The 14,588-nt window shown below is 40.0% G+C and overlaps 1 protein-coding gene across 1 annotated transcript; it reads left to right on the forward strand.

Annotated features, from left to right (window-relative positions):
- Positions 1 to 2,247: 2,247 nt before the first annotated feature.
- Positions 2,248 to 5,631, forward strand: acot20 (acyl-CoA thioesterase 20). The gene is made up of 3 exons (XM_060866113.1): positions 2,248 to 2,782; positions 3,624 to 3,826; positions 3,900 to 5,631. Exons 1-3 carry the CDS (start codon positions 2,275 to 2,277, stop codon positions 4,473 to 4,475), a joined length of 1,287 nt encoding a protein of 428 aa, XP_060722096.1. The 5' UTR covers positions 2,248 to 2,274; the 3' UTR covers positions 4,476 to 5,631.
- Positions 5,632 to 14,588: the final 8,957 nt, after the last annotated feature.

Here is a 14,588-nt window from a genome sequence, read left to right on the forward strand (position 1 = left end):
GGTAGCTCAGTTGTTAAGGTGTGTGACTAGTGATTGGAAAGTCATGGGTTCAAATCCCAAGTCCACCAAGTTGCCACTGCAGGGCCCCTGAGAAAGGCCCTTAACCCTCAATTGCTCAGGTGTATAAACTAAATAAAAATGTAAGTTACTCTGGATAAGGGAGTCCGCTAAATGCTAAATATATAAGATGGAGCTTTGTGAACGTTGTCCAATAGTTAGAGACCTTAAAGCTTAATTAATGCACCTTTCTGTAAGAGTTGTAAACTATTATGTTTGTGTTGTTCTCTAGACTGAGCCCATGTCAAAGAGCTTCTCACTACTATATACAGGCGAATCTCAATACATTAGAACGTCGTGGAAAAGTTCATTTATTTCAGTAATTCAACTCAAATTGTGAAACTTGTGTTATATATTATATTATATTATATTATATTATATTCACTGCTTCATACCTATAAGTACTGCATTATCAGAACTGTCAGTCATCACATCATCTGTATTACACACACTACTGCTGCTGTATATTGTACAAAAAGCAAAATATTGCACAGTACTGTTATTTGCACTACCATGTTCTCACTCACACTATATTGTATCACATCTGTATTGTCTTGTACAGTTTGTTTTCTCTTATATAGTATAGTATAGTGTTATTTATGTCTGTATTGTATTGTATAGTCTGTATTGTCTTGTCTTGTATAGTATAGTGTTATTTATGTCTGATTTTTCTTGTATAGTATAGTGTTATTTATGTCTGTATTGTCTTGTATAGTGTTATTTATGTCTGTATTGTCTTGTATAGTGTTATTTATGTCTGTATTGTCTTGTATAGTGTTATTTATGTCTGTATTGTCTTGTATAGTGTTATTTATGTCTGTATTGTATTGTCTTGTATAGTATAGTGTTATTTATGTCTGTATTGTCTTGTATAGTGTTATTTATGTCTGTATTGTCTTGTATAGTATAGGGTTATTTATGTCTGTATTGTATTGTCTTGTATAGTATAGTGTTATTTATGTCTGTATTGTATTGTCTTGTATAGTATAGTGTTATTTATGTCTGTATATTTAGAAAAAGTCTAAAGAAAAGAAATCTGTACATTAGGATCCTGTGCTCTCTTTGCTGCGGCTTGGGTTCTATTCTAACTCTGTTATATTAGCGAGCTAACCTGAAGACACTGAAGAGTTAACGGTCTTCAGATGATAACTAAAGTCCCACCTCTTCACCATGTACCTGCATGAAGACACAGTGTATTTATTGTTTATTTTATCTTGTGTTTTCTTCACATGCCATACAGGGATTTGGACTGTTAGTACTCACAGTCCCTGACCTACTGAACCAACAGGCTGTTTTTATACACACTACTAAACACTTGTGTAACTCACTCTGGGTCAGACTGACTGCTATAGTCAACTTTTATTGAACATCTTAGTCTAATTGATTGGTCTTAGATAGAACCAGGAGTTACCATCCTGATGTTGATATTTTTCCCGTTTATCCACCTGCAATCTGCCAAAGATGATTCATTTAAAATGATTTGCGAATTGTAAATCATGTTTTTAACCAGTTGTTGTTATATTTAATGACCAAATCACCAATCACCACCAATGACTAATTCTATTCTATTCTATTCTATTCTATTCTCTATAGCACAACTGTACATTCAATTTATTTCATTTGTCAATTTTTTTGTCTATTTGTATTTACATATGTGTATTTATTTACTCTCCTCTTATTTGTATTGTCTGTGTGTTGTGTCTGAACTGGAAGATATGACACTAAACAAACTGCTTGTATGCAGAAGCATCATCATCATCCTCATCATCATCATCATCATCATCATCATCATCCTTATCCTCATCATCATCCTCATCCTCATCATCATCATCATCATCCTCATCATCATCAACATCATCATCATCCTCATTGGCAATAACAGCTTTCCTTCTGATTCTGATTCAAATCCTCCTTCCCGTCTCTATGGGAACAGTGGGTGGAGGCAAGGGACGCGCGACGTTGATCAGCTGATCTGCGTTGCCGGGTTGGGTAATGATGTTTAACACTATCCTGTGTTTTCTATACTAAATTAAGTGCCTCAAGCCTCGCAAACCCTAATTCATGGAAACGACTATGAGGATTTCAATACAGATGTAAATTAGACCCCAGCGTCATCTTGGAGACCTTTTGGGAATCTGTGCCAAAGGTTGCTTTAGGCTGCGATAGGAGGATTTACATAAAGGGATCTGGCAACCCGTGTAGAACTACCACGTAGAAATGGCCCTGTACGCGAGAGTCAGTAAACTTTTCGTGCTCAATGTTCGAAGCATGTTCAGCGCACCGCCCGGGTCACGGCTCCGCATATTGCCGAGCAGCAGCTGCTTCTTTGATGAAGCAGTTCAGATTAAAGTGAGCGGTTTGTCTCCTGGGAAACAGGTAGATCTTCAGGCCACACACCAGGACGACAAAGGGGTTGTGTTCAAGGCAACTGCGACCTACACTGCAGATGAACGTGGGGAAGTGGATCTGAACCATCACGCGTCCTCAGGCGGCTCCTACACCGGTGTGGAGCCCATGGGCTTGTTCTGGTCCTTGCTTCCAGAAGCTCCACACAAGAAGCTGCTGAAGAGGGACGCGTCCAGTCCTGTGCTTATACACATCAAGGCTCTCAGTGATGGCAAGGTCCTCACGGAGGAGACCAACACAAGGAGCTTCATGCTGGATGGGATGCAGAGAGTCCCAGTGAAACACGGCAGATTGCGTGGAACTCTCTTCATACCACCTGGTCAGTCACTTCCACTATTATCTCCAACACCTGATGAGGTTCAATGTGTTCTCTGATGTTCCTGGTGACTCAGAAGGCCACAATATGGGGTGCAAGAGCTTGAGCAAATTAACCTAAAGTAATTAATCATCATCATCATCAATTAAGAAACAGAGAGTGTGATGCAAACCAAATCTGGGCTGATGGTGAAGATCGAAGATCTTACCGTAGTCCTATACCTTCTCAGTACTATGAATTTTTTTACCAATTACCAGTTTGGACTGCTAGTTAATACATAGTTAATTAATAAATAAATGAATTACATTTTTTGTAAATAAATAAGAATTTATGTTGTGTTTTATTCAGATTTTTTCATCTGGTCATATCTAGTGTTCGTTCTATTCCAGACCGTGAGTTTCAGGACATTTGGAAGTTTTGCGAATCGAAGGTGAACTCCTCAGTGTGTACATTGACCCACTGCCAGGCCTGTGTGGTCATGACGTGAAGTACTAGATATGGATTAGTCTTTTGATAATCATTAAAAAAAAGTCAAGCCAGTAATGAAAAACAAGTCAAAGTCTGTTTTATTTGGACAGGATCGTTAAACTCTGATAGATACGTAGAACTTTATCGCCGTTACATAGTACAGGTACGTAGCAAAGTCATAAAATGTTTATAGATGCGTCGAAAAAGAACGACGTTTTTAAGGCGTCTGTCCCGAAATGTGAATTAACCTGGAACGCATGAAGTATTACTGAGCCTGTAATGTTGATAAATAAGCTTTCAATCATGGACAGCTCCATAATTAAATAAGTGGAGCAGATATTATTAACATAAACAGACGTGTTAATGTGTTCTACAGGTGAAGGTCCGTTCCCAGGGATTATAGACCTGTATACGTTAGGAGGCACCGTGTGTGAGCCGAGAGCAGCTCTCCTGGCAAACAAAGGATTCGTGGTGTTTGCTCTGGCTTTCTACGGCTACCAGGACATGCCCAAAACCGTGGATAAAATCGATCTGGAGTACTTTGAGGAAGGTGTAAGGTTTCTGCAGACGCAGCCTAAGGTGAGTATTCTGTATCTTAGACGGAAACATGAGCTGATGTACAGATTGTGAGGGTTGGATTTATTTTCCGCAGGTGAAAAAATCTGGAATAGGAATCATCTCAATCTCAAAGAGTGGAGATCTGGCTTTGTCGATGGCCTCGTTCCTTCCCAACATATCAGCCACTGTCTGCATCAACACCTGCAGTGCTAATGTCCTCTTCCCGCTCCTTTATAAAGACATGATCATCCCAGCTTTCTCTGGCAACCATAAGAGCGCAAAAGTGACAAGCTCCGGCATCTTGGATATACGAGACATCCTGAATGACCCGATGAAGGAGGAAAAGACCCGCGCTACTGTCATCCCTATCGAGCGTGCCAGCTGCAGCTTCCTGTTCATCGTGTCAGGAGACGACAGGAACTGGAACAGCGGCTTTTTCGCCGAGCAGGTATGCAAAAGGCTCAAAGCGCATGGAAAAGCAAACTACGACCTGGTGACTTATCCTACAGCGGGACACTTTATGGAGGTGCCCTACATGCCGCATCACCCGTCCGGGCTCCATGCCGCCGTGGGCCAAGTGGTCGCATTTGGAGGAGAACCGAAAGCTCACGCAGCTGCACAGGTCGATGCATGGAAGAGAATTCAAAACTTTCTCAAATCCCACTTGTGAAAGTGCTTCCTAAAATCTTTAAAGTTCAATATACAGTATCTCGGGAATAAACCCCTCCACGTCATGCAGTTATAGGAAAATGAATCAGCGATGGTGTGATTGTACCATCCTGGAGTTGATCCTCGTCCTAGAACAGCATGTCCTGGAGAGTTTTATTCCTCTTAAGTGAAAATAAATGAATTGAGAGGAAAACACCTTTTCATCATTGTGCATTAACACGTAATGAACACTGTCAAAGTAATTTTTGTGCGTATTAATTGTAGTTTTGCTCAGTGTTGAGTTTTGATATAGAAATAAAACTAATTTTTGAAATTATAAAGATAATTGGTATTAAGTGTGTAAGTGTCTAATCTGCAGCATCTAGATGAGATTCAACACAGTGGCGACTATTTATTTACTTACTTACGTTTTAACTATTTATAGTATATTAATAAAAAGTTAGCATGTTTGTGTCACACCTTTGAGGTTGAGATTTCTGTCTCCACTCTGTGTGGACGGAGTCTGCATGCTCTCCCTGTGCTTCTGGGGGTTCTCCTGGGTCTCCGGTTCCTTCCCCATCCAAAGACTCCTGTTCTAGACTGATTGGCATCTTTAAATTGTCTGTAGTGTGCAAACAAGTGTGTGACTGGCACCCCGTCCAACCCGGGTGTCCTCTACTTCGTTTCCCAAGTCCCTGGGTTAGTCTCCAGGTTCCCTGTGGCCCTGTGTTATGATAAACATTACAGAAAATGGATGGAAGAAAGAGAAATGATGGCATATGATACAAGCTACAAGCTTTTGAGTTGCTTCTGTAAAGTACTTCTGGTGATTATTCCCCCGCAGCACAATACCTTCACCTGACCTTCTGACACACAGCATGTAGCTGATCAGTTCAGCCTCTTTATTTATGACTAACCGCCATGTTAGTTTCTTAAACATGTTTTGTGCATTTTGTGCATTGAATGTGTTTAGAAAGTGCTTTGTGTTTACATGTAGGATTCGATCCCTTAAATTACAGATAGTATTATGTGTACTTTACGCCCTCTTGTGGAAGAATCAGGAACATCTATGTACATCCTCAAGGTGAAAGGTGAAACCGGTTAAGAAGTAAAGGACAGGAAAATAAGATCTGGATTATGAACAGAGAAACAAATAAAACTGAATCTCATCTGGAGAATTAGACACGTCTCATTTCATCTATAGTATAGTCCGGGGTCATAGCTTTGCAATAAAGTAATGTTTAATGGATGTAAGAAAGATAAACAGATAAAAGTAAATAGTGTTTAAAAAAATAGTGTAAAAAATAATGTTTTAATGCACCATTTAATGGAATAATATTAAACGGTGATACTGAATAATACGATAATTTGATACCTGAACAATTTCCTAAAACAAGACGTCCCATTATTATTATTATTATTATTATTATTATTATTATTAATACTATTATTACTATTATTATTTTATTATTATTATTAGTTTTTTAATTATTATTATTATTATTATTATTATTATTATTATTATTATTAAATGCACATCCTGTAAATAAAATCCTAGGCTTATTCTTCAGGCTCGGCATCGACCTTTTGGTGAATTTTTTCACAAACAATTTTTGTATAAAATCCAGAAGTGATTTTTGTTTAACGCAGACTGGTTCCTCATTATGCGCTATGAGAATAATTATAATTGAAAAGGAAAAAATATCAACACCTATTGCTATTACAAAAACATATTATTTGCCACTTACTAACATTTATCTAATTATATCCATCCTTTCTGCAGCTCATTAAATGATCTTTGTTTTGTTTTTTATGACCGCAGAAGCGTCCGTGCACTTTGTCCTTAATGAGGCTATAAACCAACACGAATCAACCAGAGCAATAAATAAAACATTTCCTGTTTAAAAATGAATAGACTTGTACATAGTTAATAAGCCATGATGTACAGCTCGACCCTCGGGCCAGCAACAGTGAAGGATTAAAAAATTATGAAGGACAAATGAAGATCAAAAGCCTCGGGAACAAGCAGGAGCTAAAAATAGCAGCGTTCCATCTCTATCACACCATCACCAGCAAACATCTAGTGTGTGTGCGTGTGTGTGTGTGTGATGAAGTCTTTACAGCTCCTAATTACATCCTGAATATTTATTAAACATTAACCTATACATTTGACTTGTAGTCGTTAAGAATTCCTTTTTTTCTTTCAAAAGTCTCAAATAAAAAATACTATTTTACAGAAAGAAAGAAAAAAGAAAGATAGAAAAAGAAAGAAAGAAAAGAAACAACCAAATGCCAAACACCAAGCAGATCATATTCTCCTGATTTAAGTAATAATAAGTAATAATATGTTAATTATAATTAATCGAATTATCTGGAGTAAGATGGTTGTGGAAAAAATTGTCCTTCATTTTAAGACATTACATTTATTCTTCCTCTGATCTTCAGGAAAGTAAGATGATGGAACTTCCTGTTCAAGTTGAGTTATAACAGGCTGGATTGTGTACATGTACGTAACTCGACTGAAGTAAACTTTACAATGGTTTTAATATCAGTAAGACACATGAATGAGGGGAAAGATAAATAGATGAACATGATTTCTGTGTGTGATCTGAAAGTGCTTGCTGTCCACCATCTTGAGTGTATGACGATATCTTTCAAGAGGCCTTGACTTAATCTGCACTACTTATTGGAAATATCCGAAGAGCCACTAGAGATGAAAGCGTTTCTTCCTCCTGCTCGGTGTACGTCCGTTATCACTTGTTCACGTGAATCATTAGCATCAAGTAGAATGTTAACCAAAAAAGCATCCATTCCACCAAGCGGTTATTTCTAAAATGAGTGTACAGTATATGTAAAAAATGTGAGCCATGTTTGAACGTTTACAGTTTTTCTTGATTGCTAAGACACATTTCTTGAAAGCTGCTTTCCTTTTCTCTAAACTGTGAACACAAAACCCAATTCTCAAGCTACATTCACAAAACCTCAGACTCTCCTTGCAAAACCAAACTTTAACCTCAAAACAGTTCAATCTGTGCTCAAAACTGAACTATGTTGTCAGATCGTTCCCCGAGTCAATCAAAGTTAAAATCCCTACGGAACAGTCACTAAACACTACGTAGAAAAATAGAAAACACAATGCTCAGGACATGAAGCTGGAGAAATAAATGTTTATTGTTCACTGTAGGCTAAATGCATGTTGCAAAACAAAAAAAACCTGTGCATTTAGCACTTGTACAAAAAGACAACACAGAAATCTTGTAAAAACAAACAGAAATCTTATTTGCCACTTATTTGCGTTTGCCACTTGTGTACAGTAAGCCCATGTAAAAATAAAGTACAAAAATACACAAATAAGTGCATTACTCAGCCACAGCATCATGTCTCTGTACTGGGTCAGGCCACAGGACTTCATCCACATCACAGGCCACATTTTGTCTGGCCAGGCAATGGGGAAAAAACCCCTGGCATGCCGTATCCAGGCTTGGCATGCCTCCACACCTATGTCACCACAGGCAAGTCCCATGGCTTGCAGGAGATGTACCCTGGTGTAAGGTTGGCGTTCATATACCTTCCACCGCCATGAGGATAAGAATTCCTCAATGGGGTTTAAGAAAGGAGTACAAAGGCAAAGACTGATAAAACCTTGGTTCATATTGAACCACTCTCTAACCTGGAGGGCTCTGTGAAAACTCACATTGTCCCAAACAACAACATGGGATGCTCATCCTGCTGCCCTAACAGAGCATCTCGCATACGATTGAGGAAAATGAGCAGCTGGTGAGTGTTGTAGGGCCCCAGGTTGGCATGATGGTGGACAACCCCATGATTGCTGATGGCAGCACATAATGTGACATTGCCACCACGCTGCCCAGGAACACCAACAATGGCCCGATGGCCAATCACATTACGGCCTCTCCTTCTCCTTTTGGTGAGATTAAACCCAGCTTCATTCATGTACACGTATTCATGGGGTCTTTCCATTGCATCCAGTTGAAGAACCCTCTGTAGAAATAGATATAGTTTTGTGAGTGATACGGAAAAAGTGATTTAGGCCACTACAGTAAATCACTACTTACAGTATAGTAATCAACATTGAATGTGTCTGGATATATGCCAACCCGTACATACTGGAATCTTTGCTCTTTGTCTGAGTTGCGATCAAAGGGCACTCAGTATAGCTGTTTCATGCGCAGTCTGTTGCGCTTGAGGACACGATCAACAGTAGAGACACTGTTGATACCCTCAAAATTTACATGGTCCTCAATGATCTTCTGCTGAATTTCACTCAGTTTAATGGCATTGTTCTCACAGACCATATCAACAATTAGGGTCTCTTGGTGTGGGGAGAACATACCTGTCCTCCCACCCCCATGTGGCAGTCTTTCAATTCTACAAAAAGAGAACATGGAATACTAGGCCTACAAACAGTTAGACCAACCCTCCATTACAATACTACAGTACATTGGTACAGTGATGTACTGAAACATATATTTACTTACAGTATACTGTGGTACAGTATATAGTATGTCATACAGTAATTGCTGTCAATATTTACATACTGTACTATAATGTCAGAAAAGATAATTACCTGTTCTCTTCTCTAAATCTTCGGATTATGGTGGACTGATTTCATCAGATATTACTGTTCTTTGTCTTCGCTGACCACCTCGACCTCCTCTCACACGAACTCTTCCTCTCAGACTTCTACCCATTGTAGGGTCTCGCAAACCAGTGCTCTGTGAACTGCCTTGCTGTATATGTTCCCTCACATTATTAGCCACAAGTGTGATCAATTTTGCGTTGTTGTGTTCAAGTGGTGACACCTGTGCTTTAATTGTGTTTGACTTTTGTCACCTGTGCTCACCATTATGTAGCACGGGTGCATCACAATGAAAATGTGTTGGCAAGTTGTGTCTAAACAGGTGAAAAGTGCTTATGGTTTTGCCAAAAGAGTGATTGATTCAATCAGTGGGTTCAGGCAACTGAGCATTTGGTTCAGACAATAGGGTTTAGTATTTTAGCAATTGAGAAAAACTGTAACTTCGATATACGGTGTATAGTAATCTAATAACATGCTGCTGTTTCTATAGCAACAGCTCCACCTCATAGACTGGGATTTGTATGCTTTTCAAAATTTCAAAACTGTTGATGTGGTGACAGAGAGAGAGAGAGAGAGAGAGAGAGAGAGAGAGAGAGAGAGAGAAACAGAGAGAAAGAGAGAGAAAAGGAGAGAGAGAGAAAGGGAGAGAGAGAGAGAAACAGAGAGAGAGAGAGAGAGAGAGAGAGAGAAAGGGAGAGAGAGAGAGAGCTTACTGGGTTACAGTATTGGAAGGTTGTGGGTTCAAATCCCAGGTCCACCAACCAGATCAAGGCTCTTGAGATTAAATGTCTCACTCTGGAAAAGGTCATTTTCCTGCCAAATGCTGTAAACGATGATTCCATTCTGCTGAACATAGTTGTGATTACTATGAGTTACTAATATACATCTATCCTGGCAGCACAAACCAATCCGTCCAGTCATGTTTTTTGTTTTTTGCACCAATCTCTAAACTCTAAAACTGTTTTGTGTCAAAATCACAGATCATCGGTTTCTAAAAAACCCAAACCAGCCAATCTGGCACCAACATCTAAGTCACAGAGATCACACTGTTTCTTTATTCTGATGTTTGATGTGAAGATTAACTGAAGCTCTTGACCTGCATCTGTATGATTTTATACACGATCGGCCCATTAAAAAAGCATGAATTGGTCAGTGTGCTTAATAAAGTGGACGGTGAGTGTAAGAGTCATGTAAAAATGATCCATTGTCTCTTTCTTATATAACACACACCCTTGAGTGGTTTATGGCTTTAATTTAGCCCTGCTACCTCTTTTTTTTTTACACAACACATAATAAGCAGAACCGTATCATAATCTACACCAAACCCTTGATTTAGGAGGAAATAGATAAGACGGTGCATAGTGACCTTCTTCAAGCCCTCGTCCTTGTTTTTTTAATGCCTTTCATGTGAGTTGTGGCCCTTTTCTCACCTCCTAATAACCTCTTTTTCTCCTTCCTCTATCTTCTATACGTTTCACGCCTCTATTTCCATCCCAGCAATCAAACTGCAGGAAATCACATTTTAGCAACTGAATATACTTAAATCTCTTCTAGTACGTTCTATAATATTATTTTCAAACATGTTTTTTCTCCTAAGCCAACGTTTGGAATAAGCTTTTATTATGTTATAAGCATTTATTTAAATAAATAAGGCAATAGAATAAGACAAGCATCTAAAAACAGCTTTACTTTTAAAAACTTTATTCATATTTGATATAGAAAGCTATTTTTGCTTATATTCAGAATTCAGACAGTGGTACAGTGTCACCAGCTCAATATTGTGTGTGTGAGCTTAAATATCCCTAGTGGATATTATCACTGCAAACTCAAACAGCTTTTCCAGGAATCTGTCCTCTGGAAAACATGAGGTTGCAAAAAGAAAATGTTCAGTTCTCACCAAACTGCTTCATGTCGTGAACACGAGGGTTCGAGACGAGGCCGTGTTTCCACATGTGAAATGTAGGAGACCTCTGAGGAATTTCTAAAGCCTGTGACATGATCAGCAAGCAGGACTAAATCAGGATTGATTATTGTGTTTTCGTCATTGTGGAATTTGTTCTTCATGCCACACCACACATCCCGGAGTGAAAGTGAAGCTTTCGAGCAGAACTACTGATTTGTCTGTATTTATTTGGCTCCCTCATGTCAGAGGAACCTTACTGAGGTTGTGGTGGAACCCAACATTTCTCTTAATACAGTGTTTTGTACTGTATATTGGTGTTAATTTTAAATAATAACGAGCTGCGTCAATGGAAGATTAAATCAGGTTCTTCTCCTGAGTACGAAGAACAAGAATCTCATGAGCGCAGACTCACCCAAACAGGAAGCTGACCAGGTGTGCTCATGATAGCTTCAGATTTCCATTCTCCTTCTGATGGGAGATCAACCTGATGGAGTCATCTGCTGCTTCATCCTCCTCAAGGTTTGATGTGTTATGTGTGCTGAGATGCTTTTCTGTGCAGCACATAGTGCTCTCTCTCTCTCTCTCTCTCTCTCTCTCTCTCTCTCTATATATATATATATATATATATATATAAACCACGTTTGTTTGACTTGTCAAGGTGATGGTGGATGGTGTTCACACCTCTCCACTTGCCTCATTTAACCATCTCTTCTTTTGAATTTCATGCAGTTTCATTTACCTCTCCAATCAAACTTGTCATCATTATCATCTACCTTCCTCCTAGTCCCCTAGGAGACTTCCTGGAAGAAATGGACACACTGCTTAGTGCTTTTCCCTTTCAACAGCACCCCTCTGACAGTGCTTGGTGATTTCAACCTGCCCTTTGACAAGCTTCAGTCTTCTTCCCTCCTGAATCTTCTTGACTCCTCCCTGACATTCAACAGCAGCCTCCCAACACACAAGGGGGGAAATGTCCTAGACTCGGTATTCACCTGTCCTTTACCCAGCTACAGACATGACTGCTACAACACTTCTCATCTCTGATCATCGCAGATTCTCCTGCTCCTTGACTGTCACATTTCTCAACTGCAGCAGCAGAAGAGGTTTTAGATCTCATCCAGTCTTCCAATCCTAACACCTGCCCACTGGTTCCACTCCCTTCCACTATGCTCCAGACCATCTCACAAAACCTGCCCTTCACCACCATGATCATCAATGGATCCCTAAACTCTCATCATGTACCAACTACCTTCAAGATAGCAAGGGTTATTCCCATTTTCAAAAAACTTCCTCTGGATCCATCAATAACTACAGACCGATATCACTTCTGTCTTTTCTCTTAACAATTCTTGAACGCATTGTCTATAATCAACTAATCCCAACCAGTCTGGCTTTAAAGCAGCACATTCCACAGAGACAGCACTTTTGGATGTCTCTGAGAAACTACATCCTACTAGATCAGCCAAGCTGTCATCTGTCCTCATCCTCCTCTACCTTTTGGTGGCGTTTGATATAGTCAACCACAAGACTCTTTTGTCCACCCTCAGGAGGCTCCGAATTGGCAGATCTGCATGGTAATGGTTTGCTTCCTACCTGGAAGGTAGCTCATATCAGGTAACATGTAAGGAGGTGACATCTGTGCCATGCAGACTTTTCACTGGTGTCCCACAGTGCTCAGTAATTGGTCCTCTCTTTTTTTTCCTGTATGCTCCTGTATGCTCTCTTGGTGAAGTTATTTCCTCACACAGGTTCTCTTACCACTGCTGTGCTTCACTTCCTCAGATACCACGGCTTCTGCTCAGATCTCAGCATGTCTTCCTTGTCATCATTGTTGTCTACCATCTTCCTGGTCCCCTAGGAGACTTCCTGGGAGAAATGGACACAGTGGAAATGTCCTTGGCAATTTTAACTTCCAATCTTCTTCCCTCCTGACACCTCTGGACTCATCCGCCCTGACGCTCAACAGCTACATCTCCACACCCGCCCTTCCCCAGCTACAGACATGACTGTTACCCCACTACACATCTCCGATCATCACCTGCTATCCTTCACCATCACTTTCCCTATCCTACCTAAAACTACCTCTCACCCCTTCTCTCTTACCCGCCGCAACATTCACTCTGTCTCCACTTCTTCTATAGCTTCTGGCACTCTTTCATCTCTTCCTGATCTTTTCCCTACTACCCTTGGCCACAGACACTTTCCCCTCCTCTCTTTCCTCAACCTTGTTCTTGTTCTCCTCCAAGGAAATGCTTGAAGCTTCAACACAAGACCCTTGTAAGCTCCACAATATCATCTTGTCTTTACTCAACTCCCCAGCTCCACCTGCTTCATCTTCCCTAACTGCAGATGACTTTGCTTCTTTCTACCATAAGAATATTGAGAAAATTTGCAGGGAATTTCCTTCTGCCTCTACTGCACCTACATCTCACAGTCAGGATTCCCCTATTCCTGTCGCATTTCTCAACCGTAGCAGCAGAAGAGATTTTACAACTCATCCGGTATTGCAATCCTACCAACTGCCCATTGGATCCACTCCCTTCCACTATGCCCCAGACCATCTCACCAGACCTTCTGCACTATCACTTCTCTCGTTTCTTTCAAAATTTCTTTAACGCATTGTCTATAATTGTCTGTCTATCTCTTACAGAACAACCTCCAAGATCCCAACCTGTCTGGCTTTAAAGCAGATGTCTCTGAGAAACAACATGTTGCTGGATCATCCAAGCTGTTATCTGTCCTCATTCTCCTCGGCCTTTCAGCAGCGTTTGATACGGTCAACCACAGGATTCTTTTGTCCACACTCAGGAGTATTGGAATTTGCAGATCAGCTTGGAGAAGGTTTGCTTCCTACCTGGAATTACGCTCATATCAGGCAACATGGAGGGGAGTTTCATCTGCTCCATGCAGACTCTCCACTGGTGTCCCACATGGCTCAGTAATTGGTCTTATTCTTTTCTCCCTGTATACTCACTCTCTTGGTGAAATTATTTCCTCACACTGGTTCTCTAACCACATCTATGCTGATGCTACACAACTTGTCTTCTCTTTTCTAGCACGTTCTTCCCTGTTTGTTGTATGTGTGCATTTGAAAAAAAAACAAGAAAAAAAAACTTTGAAACAGTGATTTAGACTCATGGTATCTAAGTCTGTAGCCTAGTGAACCAGAGTTAATGCATTCAATGATACAGACTTAAAAGCACTGTTGTACATTGCTCTGGATAAGGGCATCTGCCAAATGCTGCAAATGTAAATGTAACAGGACGTTTCCACCCATAACTGAAACTCTTGATTTGGAGCTACATGATTTTGTGTACATGAACATTGCACCTTTAGAACTGAGCCTCCATTATTTTAGTTAGCAAATGTATTAGAACAAATAGTCTTTAAATAAATGGGCTTTAATAACACTGAATATTTAGTTTCATATCCCTTGCTTATAAACACCAATCTGTTCTTTATTTGTGTGTTTTTGCCGTTATTTACAGGTTTGTTGTGCATGGCTTCTTTCAGTTTTTGTGTGTTTCAGTGGGTTTCTCTCCTCTGTCTCATCTTCAGGAGAAGAAATGCTGCTCAGTTGGGTTAAGGTCTGCTGATCGGCTCGGCCGGTTTAATACCCTCCGCTTTTGTTT

This window comes from Tachysurus vachellii, chromosome 3 (genome assembly GCF_030014155.1).
Source record: "Tachysurus vachellii isolate PV-2020 chromosome 3, HZAU_Pvac_v1, whole genome shotgun sequence".
In the NCBI taxonomy this organism is placed as follows: domain Eukaryota; kingdom Metazoa; phylum Chordata; class Actinopteri; order Siluriformes; family Bagridae; genus Tachysurus; species Tachysurus vachellii.

Bases quoted from the DNA above. Each gene is read 5' to 3' on its own strand.
- acot20 (XM_060866113.1), top strand. From the start codon at position 2,275: ATGGCCCTGTACGCGAGAGTCAGTAAACTTTTCGTGCTCAATGTTCGA. The intron at 2,783-3,623 runs GTCAGTCACTTC...TGTGTTCTACAG, and splicing joins AACTCTCTTCATACCACCTG to GTGAAGGTCCGTTCCCAGGG. The intron at 3,827-3,899 runs GTGAGTATTCTG...TATTTTCCGCAG, and splicing joins TTCTGCAGACGCAGCCTAAG to GTGAAAAAATCTGGAATAGG.